This window comes from Durio zibethinus, chromosome 2 (genome assembly GCF_047325235.1).
Source record: "Durio zibethinus cultivar Kanyao isolate XHJ-2024 chromosome 2, ASM4732523v1, whole genome shotgun sequence".
NCBI lineage: Eukaryota > Viridiplantae > Streptophyta > Magnoliopsida > Malvales > Malvaceae > Durio > Durio zibethinus.
This window is the reverse complement of record NC_143163.1, coordinates 39,188,234-39,205,849: the sequence shown is the minus strand read 5'-3', so window position 1 is coordinate 39,205,849 and position 17,616 is coordinate 39,188,234. Positions and strand designations below refer to the sequence as shown.

Below are 17,616 nucleotides of genomic sequence, written 5' to 3'. Positions count from 1 at the left end.
GAGCAATCTTATTCCTGATGTTTTGAAATGTAAAAGGAGTTATTGATCAAAGCTAAAGAGTAATAAGATTACCCGGCTTATCTTTTTAATCTGTGTCAGGTGCCAGCCACAGTTCCTCCAAAAATAACCAGAAGGGTAGACTCAACCTGATCAAGGGTCAATAAGAGAACTCCATAATTATTTATTATGAATGCTTGATATGTTCTGAATTCAGTTTCGAATGTGGCACTTTGGCTGTAAGGGACCATTAGAGATGAGAATAAATTATACATAACAAGTTACTGAAATAGAATCTAGCAAGAATTGTGGTCATAAGTTCTCCGTACCTTTCCGTAGTGTTATGTTGGATACCTCTCTTCTGTCTATCAAAGCTAAGGTGTAAGTAAGTTTCTCAAGAATGACCTGCCAACATTGTCTTTCCAAATCATTGTCAGGCGCCAGCCAGAGTTCCCCCAAACACTTCAGTAGGTCAGGGACCTTCCTATTATTAAGGGTCCAAGAAGATCAGCCCCCAATGAAGTGATCAGGGGAACTCCAGAGGACAGCTGACTCTATATTTCTTCTTTGTGGTTAGATGATTAGGAAATAGAGAGCCAACCTACCTATTTATAGTGAAGGCTCTATACGTGCATGTAGTTCGGTAATTGTGGCCCTTTGGCCGGTTGAGGTGCGTTAGATATGAAACAAAATCCACAAAATGGGAAGTTACTGAGATTGAATCTAGTCAGAATAGTGGGGACTGGGGAGTAGAGATGATGATATAGAGAATGATCTTGAAGTGAGTGGACCTAAGCTCTCCCCACACCTTTTCTACACTTCTATCTTTCCTTCTCTTCTATCCTTTTCATAGTTCAAAAAGTGTTATATCAGCAAAAGGATTCCTGATATTCCCCTTAATCATGTGTCATTAATTGTCCAAGCTATCTTTATTAACAGTTGTCTTTATGTATGTTTTATAGAAGAGAATCAGAAAAGCTTCGTTGGGAAAACTAGATTTCAATTAACAGCTGCTCCGATTCTATGGGGATGAAAATGCTGGATAGAGACTAAAAGTATGGCCAGAATTTATTCAACTTTTGACCTCAGATCCTCCCTAAGGATTCATCCGGCCTGTTATTACGTCTAGATTCATTTTTCCTTGAGGAATTATCCTGGCATATTTCTCCCACTTGAATCAAACCAAAAAACCAGCAATAGTGAAACTAATTGAAAGTCTCACAGAATAATTGAGGTGAATCGGCAGATATTTCCACACGAAGCAACCAGGACAAGGGAGCTAAAAAAATGCAGATATCTGTTTGAAGGTACTAATTCAAAAATAATGGTTACTTCCAACTGAAGTTTTTTGCAGATAATCCTGACATAATTCAATACACTATAAAATAAAGAGCAGTGTTATTGATGGTAGTTTAAGAATGTTTTAGTGGTCCTGTTTGCAGCCATAAGCTATCTCAATTACGCATACCAGTGTTTTTGATAAGGAGGAATAATTGTTCCAATAGAGCAGAAGGGCTTCAGCTTGTAGCAAATTTCCTTTTGGGGATCACAAGAGGAAGCACAACAGCTTGAAACTTAAGATCTTTGCTCAAACACCGCCTTAACTACTAAGCCGAAGTGCCTGATTTTAGAAATTTGTATCATATATTACACCGTTGGAGATTAGTATTCCTTAAGGTCCAAAATGGAGGTCATAAGTCTAAATCCCATATTCCCAACCTTACTATCAAATATCAGCAAGAAAAAGAAGTAAAAAACATAAAACAAGTTTCGGTGTCATTTTAAAGTTTATATAAATTAAATATATAGCTAGTTGCTGTATGGTATTTCCTCTGAAAATGAGATTTAAAGTTTCTGTATTAACTGAACAGGCTCTGACATTTTGTCTACAAGAAGGGAACTGAAGCATATTGTATGAACTAAACAGTTAGTAAAATGAAATGTGCATACTTCATAGGATATATGTTACATTTCCACATTGCAGGTTTGCAGCTATATTATGTCCCGTTTAGCAAGCAACTAGAAGGAAGAAGATTAGAACAAAGTAAAATTGGAATTTGCCAATGTATAGCATTAAAGGCACAGTTTTTTATTCATAACAATTGTGTCTCATCTTCATAAGTTATAGGTTAGAGGCTCACTGCGTCAATTTCTTTTAAAGGCATTCAGTGCTTCATTTTGATAGAAACCACAAGCTAAAACACAAAAAGAAATGGATGCATCATTAGGTTTGTTTCTTACTTGCTCCAAAGAAAATGAGCCGAGATTTTATAGCCCTTTAATATCAACAAGAACATCAGTAACTGGAAGAATGAGCTTCTTTGTTACACACCAGCTCTTAAAGCTAGAACTTTCTTGTTAATCAGTTGATTGCACCAGGGCAAGATCCAATATAAAAAAGAAGATTGTTCCAGATTATTCTTTTTAACATTAGATGTGGGGTTTTTTGTTAGACTAATCTGATTGATAATGTTTAAGATAGAAACTTATGGTTTTCTCACTTAGTGTCAGCTGTCTTTCCTTTCATGACATTAACAAAAAATGTCATTAGGACTTCTCCCAAACATTGATAATTATCCATTTATTTCAAAGTTCATCTTTAAAGTGCTTAAGCCTAACTCTAGGCAACATTGGATGAGAGATGCTTCAACTTGGTCTGGTTGATTTGGCAAATAACCATACGTTGTATTCGGTGGATGTGCTGCATTTCTTTCATTCACAAAGAGAAAAGTCTCTGGCAAGTGAACCTAGACGAGACTATGGGATAAATGGGAAGTAAAGAAAAAAAGTGGTGTCAGTTGCCTGTTGTTGTACACTCTTCCTGCTTTTTCACTTAAATATCCTTCTCCAGTCGTTCCTTTTCAGCTTATTCCTAACCAGAATCTAGTGTATAAACCCAACCGAAACAGGATTTTGATGTAGTGCAGATGCTACAAGAGATTTCACTAAAATAAACAAACCATAATATCTCAAATCTATCGATAACCAATATTTCAAGCTTATCAAGTATATCTGGCTTATCTGTTGGATAGCTTCTTCTTAATGACTTAATCCTCAAGGCAAAGGAAATAATCCAACTTATGTTGCCAAGCATGAGGTATGGTCTGCTATACTTGAAAAAGGTTTTTCCCTTCTGAAAAGTGAAATGAAAAAGTTGAAAAGGATAGGCCTTATAGGTGAAAGACTAGGAGAAATCCAGAAAGATTTCTAGCCACTAGCTACTATTGTTTTATACCCTTTACTTTCCCTCACATAACCATTTTCCCAACCATAGATCACCATTTCAAACTGTTTCAATATCTAAGCTTGGTGAACCTTGCCTATATATATACAGTAGACCTTCTGTGCATTAATAAGAAACTGTAACATGAGAAAGGGATGTCAGCTGTTCCCTGGAGTTCCCTTGACCACTTCACTAGGGCTATTTTAAGACCCTGAGGAAAGTTTCGCCCTACTGAAGTGTTTGGGGGAACTCTGGGTGACAGTTGACACTGGCTAGCAGGAAATATGGTTGGCAGCTCATTTCGTGTATAGGCAGGCTTACCCAGTACCATGTAAACTACTTCATCCTTTTATGTAATTCAATGCTGGTTGATAGAACCATCTGTTCCACACATGTTCATGGAACATAGTTGGGTGCCTTTCCATCCACTGACAACATTATAAACTGAAACATCATTCTTGGTTTCTTTTTGCATCATTGTTTTGCGCATTCTTTCTTGCCTAATGTTATGTTTCTTGATTTTCTTTTTTCATAGGCTTGCAGATACTCTAATGCCTTCAATCTCTCTTTTTCTTAAGGTACTTTTTAAGTTTTATCTTGCATAATTATCATTTACTGCTCCAACATTGCCTACATTGAAAATGGATATCTTCCCAGGGGAGCGAGTTCCCTTACCAACCCAATGAACTGTTCTAATTAGGTTTCTTGTTTATAAGATTCAATCTTCCATTTAATTTATATTAAAAAAACAGACCACAAAAATCATCCAAATTTTGGTAATGCAACAGATAAATAAAAGAAGTATATAAAAAAAATCACAACAGAACTAAACTGAAATTAAAAAAAAAAAAAAAAAGTAAACAAATAAAAACAAAAAGAAAAAAAAATTCTTTCCATGCAAAGAACAAACCTTTCACCCGTCTTTGATACTTTCTCTACCCTTTTCACATTGATCTCCATCTTCCACTCTAACTCGCTTCAGCATCTTCTTAACCGATGATTCTTCCGCTGGAACCATGCCATAGTTACTCTGTGATGCTGATTCCTCGAATGCTCCTGTGATCAAAACCCCCTCGTTGTTTACGTGTTCCACAACTAAGCCCCATAACTCAGCACGTAAAGGCAAGATTTTACGTCCCATGTTGGACCTCAAGTTTCCAATTCTAAGTCCATGTCGGATAATCTTATCAATGATAGCCTCAACGGTAACAGAGGTTGGGCTGATTCGGAGTCTTGTTAACATGGGACCAATAAATTAGTAAGCTAGCTCCTGGTTTTTCAGAAGATGGAGACTGAAACGAAGAGTTTCTTGGGAGAAGTGGCCGTTGGAGTTGGTGAAGTGGCCCGTTAAGCAATCGTGGCGGATGACTAGGAGACCAAGGCTGATAGTTAATTCAATTTGGACGAAACGGCTAGTGAAATACTTGGTTTCTGGTATAGTGTGAGGTTGGAAAACTACATGGTGTAGGCGATCACACTGGCAGGAAACGGACGCCATGGAAGAAACTTGAGGAGAAAGCTCTCTTAAGACAATCAGAGTAGGTAAAATTTTAAGTTTAACTCACAGTAGTATTTATAACGGGGCAATGGCGGCATGGTGAAATTCTGTATCTAATATGAGTAGGAAATCCCAAGCATTTTAAGTTACTACAATGCTTCAAATATATATCTAACTAAATTTAAAAGGACAGAACAAAAATAGGAACAAAATAGAAAACCATACTCTTCAGTTCACCTCAGACCAAATTCTTTAAGAAAGTGTCACTGATGAGATACAAAGAAATTAAGCTTCTCAACCAGATTAACTAATTAAATTCATCATTGGTTCAAATGGAACAGGGCAACAACATCCAACAGCAAAAGCCATCAGCAAAGGAATTAATCGGTTAATGTGCTGAGCGAGTGGTGGGTGTCTTCTTAAAATCAATTTTGTCGACCTTAACTTCACCATCAATAAGTTCATACACATATACCACAACACGCAAGCCATCGATGTCCATGAGCACAAAGCTTGGGTTTACATCGTATGTGAAACTACTATATGCACCAGTGGCAGAGCCAGGATTTATGACGACACCACCCTCATGCTTGTACGCTTTGAACTGATGGGTGTGACCAGTTACGAGGATATCAACATCCAATTGCCTTTGCAGCATTGCTAGTGAATCCAAATCCCCCCATGGAATGACCTGTTGAAAGTTAAAAGGAAAACAAAGGGGGAAAAATATATATATTAATGTTTGCTAACTGGTGCTATAATCATACAAACATCTACTTGCAATAAGTTGGAATGGCCACTACAAGCTTCTCATTAAACAAATTCAGGTCAACTGAGAAAACAACCTAGCTTAAATCTTTTTCCTTTTTCTCTTTTTGACAATGAGCTCATCCATTCACAGGGAAATTGAAAGCAATGGGTGGAAATCTGCTACCTAACACTGAAGAAGGGTATCTTAAACTAGCTAGGAAAAGTTCCCACATCTCAGATTGCCCATGAAGCACCTGGATGCAACATTTTCTCTCTGCTGACAGAGGACTTAGAAGTAGTTGGTTAAGCATGTGTACTAGACATTATAGAACAAAGGAGAGACAAGTCAATGACACAGTTAGTGCCCCTCAATCCCAAACATTATTCTTGCATCCAACATGAAAAGACATCAACAAAGGAACATTGAAAAGCTCTTCTCATTTTCATCTTATTATCACTAAAAAGATGGAAACCAATAAAACCATATAATGATTATACAAAATGCTCAACTGGATATAATATTATGGTCCACTTTATAAGAAATGTTTGTAAATGTAAAAAACTTTGGGACTCAATTACCCAAATATATTCTTTACTGCCACTAGACATTCACAAAATCAGTATCTAAAGTCATCATATATTTCAGTATAGCAAACCAAAAAAATAAATTGGGATGTTATTGGATGGCAAATACATTTACATTCAAAGTTGGGGCAGATCAAATAAAATATGAAAGTACACAGACGGGAAGAAGATAAAACCTGGTGTCCATGGCATATCCCAAGCTTGAACTGACCGATTGTCAGTGTTTTGTTCTCTGGATAACGGTAATCCTCATCATATTCACCTCGAGTAATATGCAAATCAGGACAAAGACTCTTGAAGTAATCATGAACTTCCTGATCATAAAAAGCACATAGAAGAATAAGTTTACTTGCAGGATCAGGCACTTGCAAGAAGGAAATACAAGAAAACGTTAGAAACAATTCAGCAATACTACAATGATAAATATCTTGTTGTGTTTGAAATTTTGAGATTTGATAGATAAATGGTAGTTTCATCCTGAAAGCATGCAGAATAAAAACGTCAACCCTAATTCCAAAGGGTTAAGTTCATGCCAATAAAAATGAAAACATATAAAACAGAGCTAATGAAATTATTTCTGGTAGACTTGATGGCATTGCACAAAATGTTTATGACATTGATATATAATCTACTTTCAATACTAAAAATTTGTAACAGAACAAGTTTCCAGCCAAGGAAGCATTCAAGTTGCTTTCTTTGTACACCAATGCCTTCTCACTTCTATAATTATACAAGGCCACTAGAGTCTGGTTCTCTTAATAAGAATTTCATCAAATATCTGGCATATGATAAAACTACGGCTAAACCCATAAAGCACAATCTGCATAAATGCACAGAAGAGCAACTGAAGATACACATAGGATAATTACAGCAGTTCACCTTAAATGTATCAGCATCTCCATTACATTATCCAGCCCTCAACATAGACATCATTTTGTAGTCACTCACAACCACAAGGACACTCAAGACAGCATAAATATGTTCTTTCTAGAAAATTTTGTCTTGTGTAACACCATTGATAATGCAATGAAGCCCAATAGCATAAAGAAGAATAAAAAAATTCTTGTAAATAATAAATACTACAATTAGATAGAACCAAAAGGAATTCTTAACATCATAAACAGAAAAAGAAAAGAGAGAGAAAGAGAAAGAGTCAAAAGTAAAGAGTGATAAAGTTACTTTGATACAGAGATTGCCAGTGCAAATGATGTGCTGAATCTTTCCAGGTACAAGCATGGACTTGAACTTTGGAGGCAGATCAGGTGCCCTGTGAGGAATATGAAGGTCCCCTATTGCTAACACCAAAACCATCCTTCTACTACGAACCACTGAACCAAGTTAACAGCTTTTCTTAATTCTATACTAAAAAAAAAAGAAGTCTTTATTTTTCTGTATCAATTCTCAATCATCCTCAAAACCTGAATAAACCCAGATCATTTCTCAGCAATTCGTTGATAAAACAAAACTACCCATATAAAAAAAATGAAATTTGAACATTTAAATGATCAGCTTTTAAACCCAGAAAGAGAAAAAATGATAGATTAATAAACTACAAACTCCAAATTAACAAAAGGAATTATCAATTATGAGAAAAGTGAAGAGATCATAAAGATATTTTAAAGGAAAGATCGCCAATTACCCACGCCTCTTAAGTGGAAACAAAACCAAACTGATTCGTTCCAGTCCTTCTCGCCAAGTCGACACTGTCGAACTAAAAAACTGTAAATATTTGTGAAATTTTCTTTTTTTTCTTCTTTTCTTTTTTAGCACAATATTTCCAATGCGGGTGTTTGGAACTTCGGATAGTGGGCTGCTCTTATCCCGAAATATAATATTAGAAACTTATATTAAAGAAATTTATTATTATATCCCAATTCCCAATTCCCAAATATATTTTAAAGGGAACAATGCGAATTAGAAAGTTACTGCAAATAATTTTGCTTTCAACTTTACAAAAATGATCTGTCAAGTAACATTGTTCTCAATCGGCGAAGGCGGTTTTGAAGTTGTCACCCAAATGCGGGGATTTGCATCAATCATCCGCCAATGCCTTGGCCGAGTGGCTCAGACCCTAAGGATCAATCCACCATGGGTGAAGAACTAGCAAATCTAGAGCAATTGCAGCTAGGCTTGGCAAATTGTGCATTTATATTGTATAAAATATTAAAAATTTATATATTTTTATTATATTTTTATTAAAATTATATGTCATAATTTATATTAATATAAAATATTTTTTTATTTTATAAAATTTATTAATAATTTTTATTAAAATTTTAAATTATATTATTTTTATATTTTTTATTTATATTATTTTCGTATAATATCATCGTATCATATTTGAAATTATCAGATTTAATTATAACAAACCCTATTACCATGCAATTTTAGCTCACATTGTACCATCCAAGTACCATAAGATGGCACACATCTTTTAGCATGTTACCCAGAAGAAACAGATTTTATATGTTTCTTTATGGACAAATTGCTTAGCTATAGAACAAGAAACTTTTGCCATCCCTTGATTATAATTCACAAACACATATGGATAAATGATGGATTATATTAAAGTAATTCATAAACACAAAGATATAATTCATAACATTAATATGCATCACTGAATAGAAGGTAACAATACAGTAATGAAAGTAGCTGACTACCACAATGAGAGTCTCATACCCCTTACAAAACGAAGGAGCTGCTAATTTGTTACTATGTTAAATGCAAAATTGCATAAAAAAAACACGCTCAAAAATTACATTTTATAAGCAACAAAAAAGATATACATACACAGGAAATTTACAGAAGAAATCAATGTACTCGTGGGGATTGCCTGTGAGATGGTAATGGAGATGCACTGGGAGTTAGATGCATAGGAGAGCGATGCTGTCTCATTGGAGATTTACAGACAGGGAGTGGAACTGAGTGCTGTTCGGATTGAGAGTGTTTGGATGCAGTTTTGGGGGCTTCGAGCTGCTCCAATGCTGTCAAAACGTCTGACATTCTAGGCCTGAGTTTTGATTCACCACTTAGGCACTGTAAAGCAAGGGTCGCAGCTGTATAAGCCCCTTTCTGGGGGTACTGGCCCCCCAACTTAGTGTCCATAATTCGAAATAATTTTCTTCTGTCACCTAAATATGGTTTAGCCCAGTCTACTAGATTCTGCTCCACACCAACTTTTGTTTTGTCAACAGCACGCCGTCCAGACAATAGTTCAAGCAGCACAACTCCAAAACTGTATACATCACTCTTAGCCGTCAATCGACCTGTTCAACAATGGAAGCTTCATTACATGTTACTTCTGAAAAGATATAATAGGGAAGCTTCATTGACAGGAGAATCATCTGACAGACAGCATATTATTATCTGGGTGCCTACTTTTCTCAGACAAACAGTTTGCATATTAAGGATAGAACCCAGAAAATAGGGCTTGGCCTAAGTATTTGGACCAAGGCACTGCATATAAAAGACAGAACAGAAAATACGTTGCCTTCACTTTAGATTCCTTCATGGCAACTAGAAAAATCATTAGATAATTAGAGCTACCCACTATCAGACTGTGACTTTTGTTATCTGGTACAGTCTTTCCGCACTAATAAAGATGGAATATTGAAACCCAGAGGAGTACGAAAGAGTCAAGAAAGACAAAGAGACCTGAATTTTCAAGTTCAACAGGATAAGTTTCCTTTTCAGTGATTTTGAAGCTTTCATTCTTCAAGAACAATGTAAAGGAGGTAACTTCTCAGATTTATGATAAGATTTAGTTTTGTTCAGCAACATATATCTTTTATAGCAAATTAAGATAACTAAGGATTTATGAACAGGCTTCAAAACAGCAAGCATTCACATGGGATTTAACTAAATCTAATACCTGTAGCAACATATTCAGGTGCTGCGTAGCCGTGAGTACCCATGACTTGAGTTGATACATGAGTCCTATCACCAGTAGGACCTGCCTTGGCCAATCCAAAATCAGAAAGCTTTGCATTGAATTCCTGCACCCAATGGATTATTAACATCAGAACATATAAAATTTGCATTACATACAATTCAGACCTAATTTTGAAAGGAAAAAAATTATCCATTTTCTTTACTCAGCATACCGAATCTAGTAGAATATTAGAAGCTTTGAAATCACGATATATGACTTGGGATTTCAAATCATGAAGGAAAGAGAGCCCTCTAGCAGCACCTATGGCAACCTTAAGCCTCACTGCCCAAGAGAGTGGCTGTGGCCCTCCTGTAAAACAAGACATAGCATCAAAGGTTATAAAATACTTAGTAGTTCCACAATATCCAGATGTCCTATTGTTCAGCTGATTAAGACACAACAGTGAATGGGAAGCCTCCATCAGGGCTAATCAATAATTCTGGCCATCAACTGTTTGTAGGTTTATGTGTTCAGAAAATGCACCCTGTCAAAGCCTTAACAAAAAAAAAAAAACCCACACAGCTATGTTAAAAATAATACTCATGCTGAATAATTATTACAAGAACTAGATAAGCCAATCAACTTCACTTTATGCCATCCAGGCAAGCCCATCAAGATAAGAAAATACTGTTTAGTTTCTAAGGTATAGGAGGAGGCTAAAGCCACTTGTCTAGGTCCTGGTTGATGTTACGTGCTCATGATCTATTGAAGCCTAATAGGATGCACATTTTAAGACACAATGGTTACCCAAACTATTCTTGCCTCTACAATTGTGTCGTCAAATTTTCATGTTAGGATAACACATGGAACTAATGGCCATTTTAGAAGAATAAAATGATGATATTCTAACATACTAGCAAAGTAGTTCCAAGATTTTGCTTTGCTAAAAGACTAGAAAGATGATCTCTTCACATTTCACAACCTCAAAAAATTAGTATAATTAAAATGGTAAACATTGGAAAATTAGTGTAAAGAAAACCATCTGACATGTCCACAAAAATGTTGGAGACAAGGGAAGATACTAACCCTGTGCTTATTGCCACAGAAAAGGAGGAAAAAAAATTGAGATTCTTAATTTTGACAGCTCGAGCTGACCAATATATGTAACAACAGCTCAGTACTTCAGTCTCCTTGGAACTAAAGTATAAGAAAGCAAGGGTCTCCAATTCCCTTTTTATGTTTTCATGAAAAATATTTGAGGGTAAGGACTAAGTTCCGCAAAGCAACAACATATAGTACAATGGAACTGGATTCCAAAAAACTTCCTCATCAGTTCATGGATGCAATACTCTTAAAAAGATGATTCTCTGAAAAAAATTCATAGGATGTGATACTTACTTCTAAAAAGATGATTCTCTAAGCTTCCCTTAGGCATGAACTCATAGACCAAAAGTCGGTTCTCACCCTCTGAGCAATATCCAATCAACTTAACCAGATTTGGATGATGAAGTTGGCCTAGATAATTAACTTCCGTCTGAAATCAACTGGCTATGAGTAAGTAGGGCATACACACATGCAAACAAAGAGAGAGAGTGACAGGGAAGCAGAAGAAGGAATAAAAAGATAAAGATGTCATAGAAATGAAACCTACCAACCACTCTTTGTGGCCTTGAAAACCTTCAGGTTTAAGCTTCTTGACAGCAACAACCATTCCAGATCCAGGCTTTGCAGCAGCTAATGTGTGTTCATCAATCCATCCTTTAAAAACATATCCAAAACCACCTTCACCGAGAAGACTGTGAGGACGAAAGTTTCCAGTGGCATTCTTCAACTCACCGAATGAAAAAGGTTTCAAATTGGGGGATGACAAAATATCTCCTTCAGTCCTTGGTGTTGGAAGACATCCAGTACTACTTGTATCACTGAAAGATGGGATGGTCAAGCTTGAATGAGCTGAAGAACGACTAGTTTTGCTGGAAATTTTTGAGCCTCCTGACGCTGGAAAGAGAAAACGAGTTCCTTAGGTCCATTAATTAAAATTGAAAACATAATACTATCTCAAATGAAAGAGAAATTCAACTTAAAGTTATCTAACCCATGAAAGCATTATGCATCACAAAACCACCCACCTCAGGTAGTATTTTCATATATTGAACATCTAATATGACAATATATATTATTGTAATTCCCTCTAAACCTTTCCTTATTTTTTAGAACCAAACTTTTTTACATCTCGCTTGTGATAGATGACAAAATAACTCAGAGCTTAGATAAAACTTGTCAATCCTCACTATTGTTATGGTGAAGTCAGAATTGACCTAGTTAACCAAACAAATTTATTTCAATAGAGGTTTGCCACATAAATCCCTGTTTTAAAACACTGCAACAATCATTAGGTAAAAAATCACAGAGTAGCATAGGTCATAGCACTCCAAGCGATCACCTACTGTTCTTGTGCCTACCATTGCATTTCCTTCAAAACATAAATTTGTAGTATATCTTTTTCCTACAAGAACCCTTCATAATCATGTAACATGCAAACCTCCAAACATTATAACAAACAATTTGCCAGTCGTGCTTACACTTTCTTTTAGTTTGCACACTGAAACTCATTAAAAATTCATTGGAAAAAGAGCACCATCCAAAACCAACTAGTAAGTGAACTAGATCTACTCCCAACACAAACCCTCACACTCAAACTCAAGAATTGAAGTATAGTCTCAAGAATCTAGCTTTGAGCAGTCCTCTCTATACCTTGAACCAGAACTAAAACCCAGGGACAACAATATCAGAGATGATAATATGAATGCAATTACTAAGGATAACCTTCACAAGGACAAGAAAAGGCAAATTCAACATAAAAGCTTAAACCTTTATAGTTAAAAAACCATAAAAAAAATCTTCAGAAAAACAATAATCCATCAAAACAACAAATACCCATCAAAAGAAAACATTAAAGGAAAGAAATGGTTACCAGAAGTTGCATGGGGGCTTTGGCTGGAATCGACTCTAGTAGAAGAAAATAAGCAGTTGCCCATCAGAAAGAAACTAGTACTTCAGCAGAAGATTAAAAAACTCCCAACACTTCTCTTTTCTTCTTTCTTTTGTTTTACAGAGCTAACAATTCAACAAGTCATGGTAAATCCTAAAAGAAGAAAGGAAACTGAAAAACGGGTCTCTTTGGATTGGAATTTGTTTCTCTTAAGTGGAGCTTTGGTTTGGTTTGGTCAGTCAAATGAGCTCAAACTAAGGAGAAGATGGAAAAAAGAAACAAAAGAAGAGAAGAAGAAGAAGAAGAAGAAACAGAGAGAAGGAAAGCTCAGAGAAGAAAATGGAGTTTGGGCCTTTCTTCTTTCGTCTCTGGGAGGAGAAACGACAAAGGCGTGGTAAGGGTCGTGGGGGACTTGGCCTTTGCTATGACGTGTGCACCCCACAAAGGCAAATCGACTTTGGCTTGGTTCTGGTGGCAAGCATGAATTCTCTTCTTCAATGGCCTCTTTTTTATAGCTTTGACAGAAAATTCCCTTTTGTGAAATGACTGAATTCTCCCTCCGTTCATTACCCACCTGCTTTTTCGGGACTACAAGTCAACTTCCAATGGTGTCTCCCTTTTATTTTATTTTTATTTAATTATGTGAAATTATTTTTTATAATGATAAAATTTTTTAATTTTATAATTAAAATTAAGAAATTATTTATGATATTTTTATATTTGAATATTCATAATATTAGTGCTATCTCCTCCCACGATAATATCACCCTCGACCTTTTTTATTATTCGTATATGAGTATAAATTAGAAAAAATTAATTCTACTAAGTATAATGTTTTATTAAAATTTTGTACTTACTATCAATTTTCATTATCATTTTCACGGCCTTTTTTTTTTTTTTTATAAATTCTACCAAATAAGTAAAATGTTTTATTCATCTTCGTGGTGTATGTCAAACATACTTGAAATGGAAGTGGAAGACAAACAAAGCATGTGGTGTATGTCAAACATATAATTATTCATCTTCAACAAAATACGGGAAGTCAAACTTAAAATATTTTATAAAAATAATCAAAGTTTCAAATATAAAAAGGGATCAATTTATATAAATTTTTTTTATTTTTAATTTTAATAAATTCAATAAATAATATTTACAAAATTTTATTTATCTCTCTCATCTTTTGGATCAATTAAAATTAATAATTAAAATATATATATATATATTTTTAATTTTTATATTATTATAAATTAATCTCTTTCCAATATTGTATATATATTTATAATTCATCAAGGGATGAATATAAATTTTGGTAGTGCTTTCGATGTTTGTGGATTGTTGTTGACTACTACTAAAGAAGTGCGTTTTTAATCTTAAATTATGTTCATTTAGTTGATATAATTATTTTAAAAAAAATATTTAATGACTTTAAAATTTAAATTTGAATATTAATAATTTTTTTATTTTCAAATTACAGTTTATTTTATAAAAAATAATGTTCAATTTTATTACTAACAAGTATAGCAATAACAAAATTAGATTGACTAAATCCTTTCCTTTTGTTTTTTGCTTTATTTTTACGTTTTTTTGGGAAATTTTGGATGGATAGAGATGATGTCATTTTCATGTGGACATTAAAGCAATTGTGTGGAGCTTTCAATAATGGAACAGACATTTTGTTTCAATCTAGTTGGTAATTTTTTTTTTTTTAGATAATTTATCTTAAACTTCTATTTCTTGATAATTGATTGAAAACATAAATGAACAAAATTGAAAGAAAAAAAAAATAAAAGAGAGTAAATAACGATACCTTTTCCATGTAAATGTGAAGGCAAATGTGGAAATTTTCTAAATTATGTTGCACGTGCTACATATCAAATAGATTTGCTTTACTTCCAATCCACCTCTTGCAATATCTTCCCACTAAATAAATATCCAAATTTCAATGATGTGCCATTAGATTTTATTTTTAACTCTTTATTTTTAAGTTTTTAATTTATTTTTAAAAATTTTATTCAATTATTTATTTAATTAAAAATAATATTACACACTTAAACTCTTTTAAATTCGTAATATTCAAATATTAATTCTATTAACATGTCAATTAATTTAAATGAATAATCTATTCTTACTTTTAATTCAAATCTAACTTTTTTTTATATATAATATTATTTATTCATTAAATATATAGTAACAAAAAATGGCAATTTAATAAGATGATAATTATTACTGTTACATTCTCTTTTCCTTTTTAGTATGGGTGAGAGAAAACCGGGAGCTTATTGTAAAGCTATACAATTTTTTTTGGATAAAATTTAGATAAAATTTTTTAAATAAAAATTGTAAAATTATTTTTTAAAACAATTTAATAAAAACTTTAATAAAAACATAAATTTATAAATTGATAAAGTTCAACATAAAAATTAAAGATATGTAAAAAAATTTTTAAAATATTATTTATAATTAAAATTTGATTAATACTTATTTAATAATAAAAAATTTATGAATACTTTTACTAAAAATGCTTCAAAAAAATATATCAAAAATTTTTTAAATTTTACACATTTAACTATGTAATTAAATATTTTAATTTATCAAATTTTATTTAATTGTTGTTAATAAAAAATTTTATGAATTTTACTTAAAAAAACTTCAAATAAGTTTTTTGCTATAATTTTATTATGTTATGATATTGTAATATCTTATAACTTGCAAATTATTGTAAAAAATCATGTCTTTGTAGTTTGATTTATGTAAAAAAAAATCCAAATAAGACCAAAAAGTACGATTATCTATAGATAAAGGGCATATCGTGGCTAGAACTTAGTGTTATATATCTCTTTTACTTTTTTATCCTTGAAAAATAATTGTTGCTCAATATATAAATTGAATTTTTAAATATAAGAGAGAGTAAAAACTAAAATAAAAAATTTCATTTATATCTAATTTTTTAATAATTAAGATCATTAAATTTAAATTTTGATCATTGATACCATTTAAATTAAATCAAATAACAAAATTTTAATTAAAAAATACAACGTCAGTATTAGCTAAGCAAGTAACATCAAATGACGAAAGAGGGCCAAGGTCGAGAAAAGGCATTTAATTTCTACGGGGAGGTTCCCATCGATCCCCACATGGCCAATGTCCATATAATTTCATTAGTGTTGGATCATTAACTCGAATATTTAGAATTTTTTTTATGCCATTTGACCAAAAATTCGTTTCCGTGTGCTCTCTCTTTTCACATTTTGGACATTCCATTTAGTTTTGAAATAACTTTTTAAGTTTCTAGATGTGAAGTATCTGTCACCTTTTTATACTTTACACATAAGCTAAATAATCTGTTTATATTTAAATTTAGTTATTACTTTAAAATATTACTGAATAATACGATATAAATATAATATAAAATAAAATTTTAATAATTATTATATATAAATTTAAGAAAATAAAAATATATTTTATATTTATATATTAATAAAAATTATAGTATATAATTTTTATATAAAATATAATATGAATACATAAAATTTTATATTTTTTATAATATAAATATACGAATCATTAAATATATATATATATAGATAACATTTAAAATTCATATATTTTTTATAATAATCTCAAATGTTATTGAATTTGTAAAACTTTTCAATCAACGTATAAAATGTTTACTAACGTAGGGAGGGAATCATGGCAAATTGGCCGCTGTGGAACGTGCCTATTTTGAGAGTGATCTTTGACTCTTATCTGGCCAACGTGGGATAGATGGAACGTGCTAATGGCATATATATTGCTTGAAAGCAAAGCAGCAGCAGCAGCTGTTTGAAAATTGGACTTCAAGTTATGCCAAAATTTAATTTTTATTTTTTATGATTTGTTTGATTTTTTTTCTCTCTCATATGTTTAAAGAATGATATGTTTCATGCAAAATATTTTTGATCTATTACACTTTTTTAATTCTCTTGGTACAAACTATCACTGATCACTGCAAAGTTGAGAAAAAAATATAAATCCAACCATCCCTAATTGCCAAACCATATCTAACGGTGAATAAGCAATTGAATCTCATAGTAAGAAATCTCACAATAGTTTCACCCATTTTAATGAGAAGTAAAGATAAACAAAATGTCAAAATATCATTTTTCTCAGTGCCATGGATGGGAATTGGGAAGTCCAGGCTTAGCTAATCCATTGATCAGCCTTATTTTTTCCTTTTTCCTTGCCTGCCTACAAACAAAAAGCCAAAAAGAGCATTTTGTAAATCAGTAGCACCGGCTGGTTTGATCAGCCCTTCTTTGGTTTCTCTGAGGAAAAAAAATTGAAAAAATAAGAAATTGATTCGAAAATATAATATTTGATTTGCTTTCAATTAAATTTTTTTATTCGGTTCGAATATTAAATATATATATTAAATTTGAAGCGAAAAATTAAAAATTAAAAAAAATGAAACTAAATCAAATTATATATTTTAATTAATTTTTATAAAATAAAAATAATTATTTTATATCTAAAATTATATAAATATATTAAAATTTTATATAAAAAATAAAAAATAAAATTTTAAAATCACTGACCTAAATCAAGTCAAGTTGAAAAAATTCAATTGGAACAAATTATATAGAAGATCGATTTAAATTTAAATTAAATTTTTAAAATTCATTCGTTAACCACATTTGATCTAATCTAAATAATTATCATCT

The 17,616-nt window shown here is 32.5% G+C and overlaps 3 protein-coding genes across 5 annotated transcripts; all 3 read right to left on the bottom strand.

Annotated features, from left to right (window-relative positions):
- Nucleotides 1-8: 8 nt before the first annotated feature.
- Nucleotides 9-4,597, bottom strand: LOC111318364 (uncharacterized). The gene is made up of 2 exons (XM_089756669.1): nt 4,131-4,597; nt 9-146 (listed from the first exon to the last, which is right to left on the bottom strand). The coding sequence occupies exon 1, from the start codon at nt 4,461-4,463 to the stop codon at nt 4,134-4,136; it is 330 nt and encodes a 109-aa protein (XP_089612795.1). The 5' UTR covers nt 4,464-4,597; the 3' UTR covers nt 9-146; nt 4,131-4,133.
- A 322-nt stretch (nt 4,598-4,919) lies between these two features.
- Nucleotides 4,920-7,835, bottom strand: LOC111318363 (vacuolar protein sorting-associated protein 29). 3 transcript variants are annotated; one of them, XM_022921172.2, is made up of 4 exons: nt 7,693-7,835; nt 7,233-7,381; nt 6,230-6,367; nt 4,920-5,409 (listed from the first exon to the last, which is right to left on the bottom strand). In XM_022921172.2, the coding sequence occupies exons 2-4, from the start codon at nt 7,362-7,364 to the stop codon at nt 5,107-5,109; spliced, it is 573 nt and encodes a 190-aa protein (XP_022776907.1). In that variant the 5' UTR covers nt 7,365-7,381; nt 7,693-7,835; the 3' UTR covers nt 4,920-5,106. The 3 variants fall into 3 exon arrangements, with proteins under 3 accessions (XP_022776907.1, XP_022776908.1, XP_089612791.1); XM_022921173.2 differs by having other exon boundaries at nt 7,697-7,796; XM_089756665.1 differs by having other exon boundaries at nt 7,233-7,471; nt 7,693-7,742.
- A 796-nt stretch (nt 7,836-8,631) lies between these two features.
- On the bottom strand, nt 8,632-13,398 carry LOC111318362 (putative serine/threonine-protein kinase PBL3). The gene is made up of 6 exons (XM_022921171.2): nt 12,899-13,398; nt 11,576-11,922; nt 11,323-11,458; nt 10,157-10,293; nt 9,925-10,048; nt 8,632-9,319 (listed from the first exon to the last, which is right to left on the bottom strand). Exons 1-6 carry the CDS (start codon nt 12,960-12,962, stop codon nt 8,865-8,867), a joined length of 1,263 nt encoding a protein of 420 aa, XP_022776906.1. The 5' UTR covers nt 12,963-13,398; the 3' UTR covers nt 8,632-8,864.
- Between the last annotated feature and the right edge of the window lie 4,218 nt (nt 13,399-17,616).

What these genes read in the sequence shown, in the direction of transcription:
- LOC111318364 (XM_089756669.1), bottom strand. Translation starts at nt 4,463, where the DNA reads ATGTTAACAAGACTCCGAATCAGCCCAACCTCTGTTACCGTTGAGGCT.
- LOC111318363 (XM_022921172.2), bottom strand. Translation starts at nt 7,364, where the DNA reads ATGGTTTTGGTGTTAGCAATAGGGGACCTTCATATTCCTCACAGGGCA. An exon ending in CTGGCAATCTCTGTATCAAA is followed by an intron (nt 6,368 to 7,232) that starts GTAACTTTATCA and finishes TTTTATGATCAG; the next exon opens with GAAGTTCATGATTACTTCAA. An exon ending in GGATATGCCATGGACACCAG is followed by an intron (nt 5,410 to 6,229) that starts GTTTTATCTTCT and finishes AACTTTCAACAG; the next exon opens with GTCATTCCATGGGGGGATTT.
- LOC111318362 (XM_022921171.2), bottom strand. Translation starts at nt 12,962, where the DNA reads ATGGGCAACTGCTTATTTTCTTCTACTAGAGTCGATTCCAGCCAAAGC. An exon ending in CTAATATTCTACTAGATTCG is followed by an intron (nt 10,049 to 10,156) that starts GTATGCTGAGTA and finishes CATTGGGTGCAG; the next exon opens with GAATTCAATGCAAAGCTTTC. An exon ending in ACCTGAATATGTTGCTACAG is followed by an intron (nt 9,320 to 9,924) that starts GTATTAGATTTA and finishes ATTGTTGAACAG; the next exon opens with GTCGATTGACGGCTAAGAGT.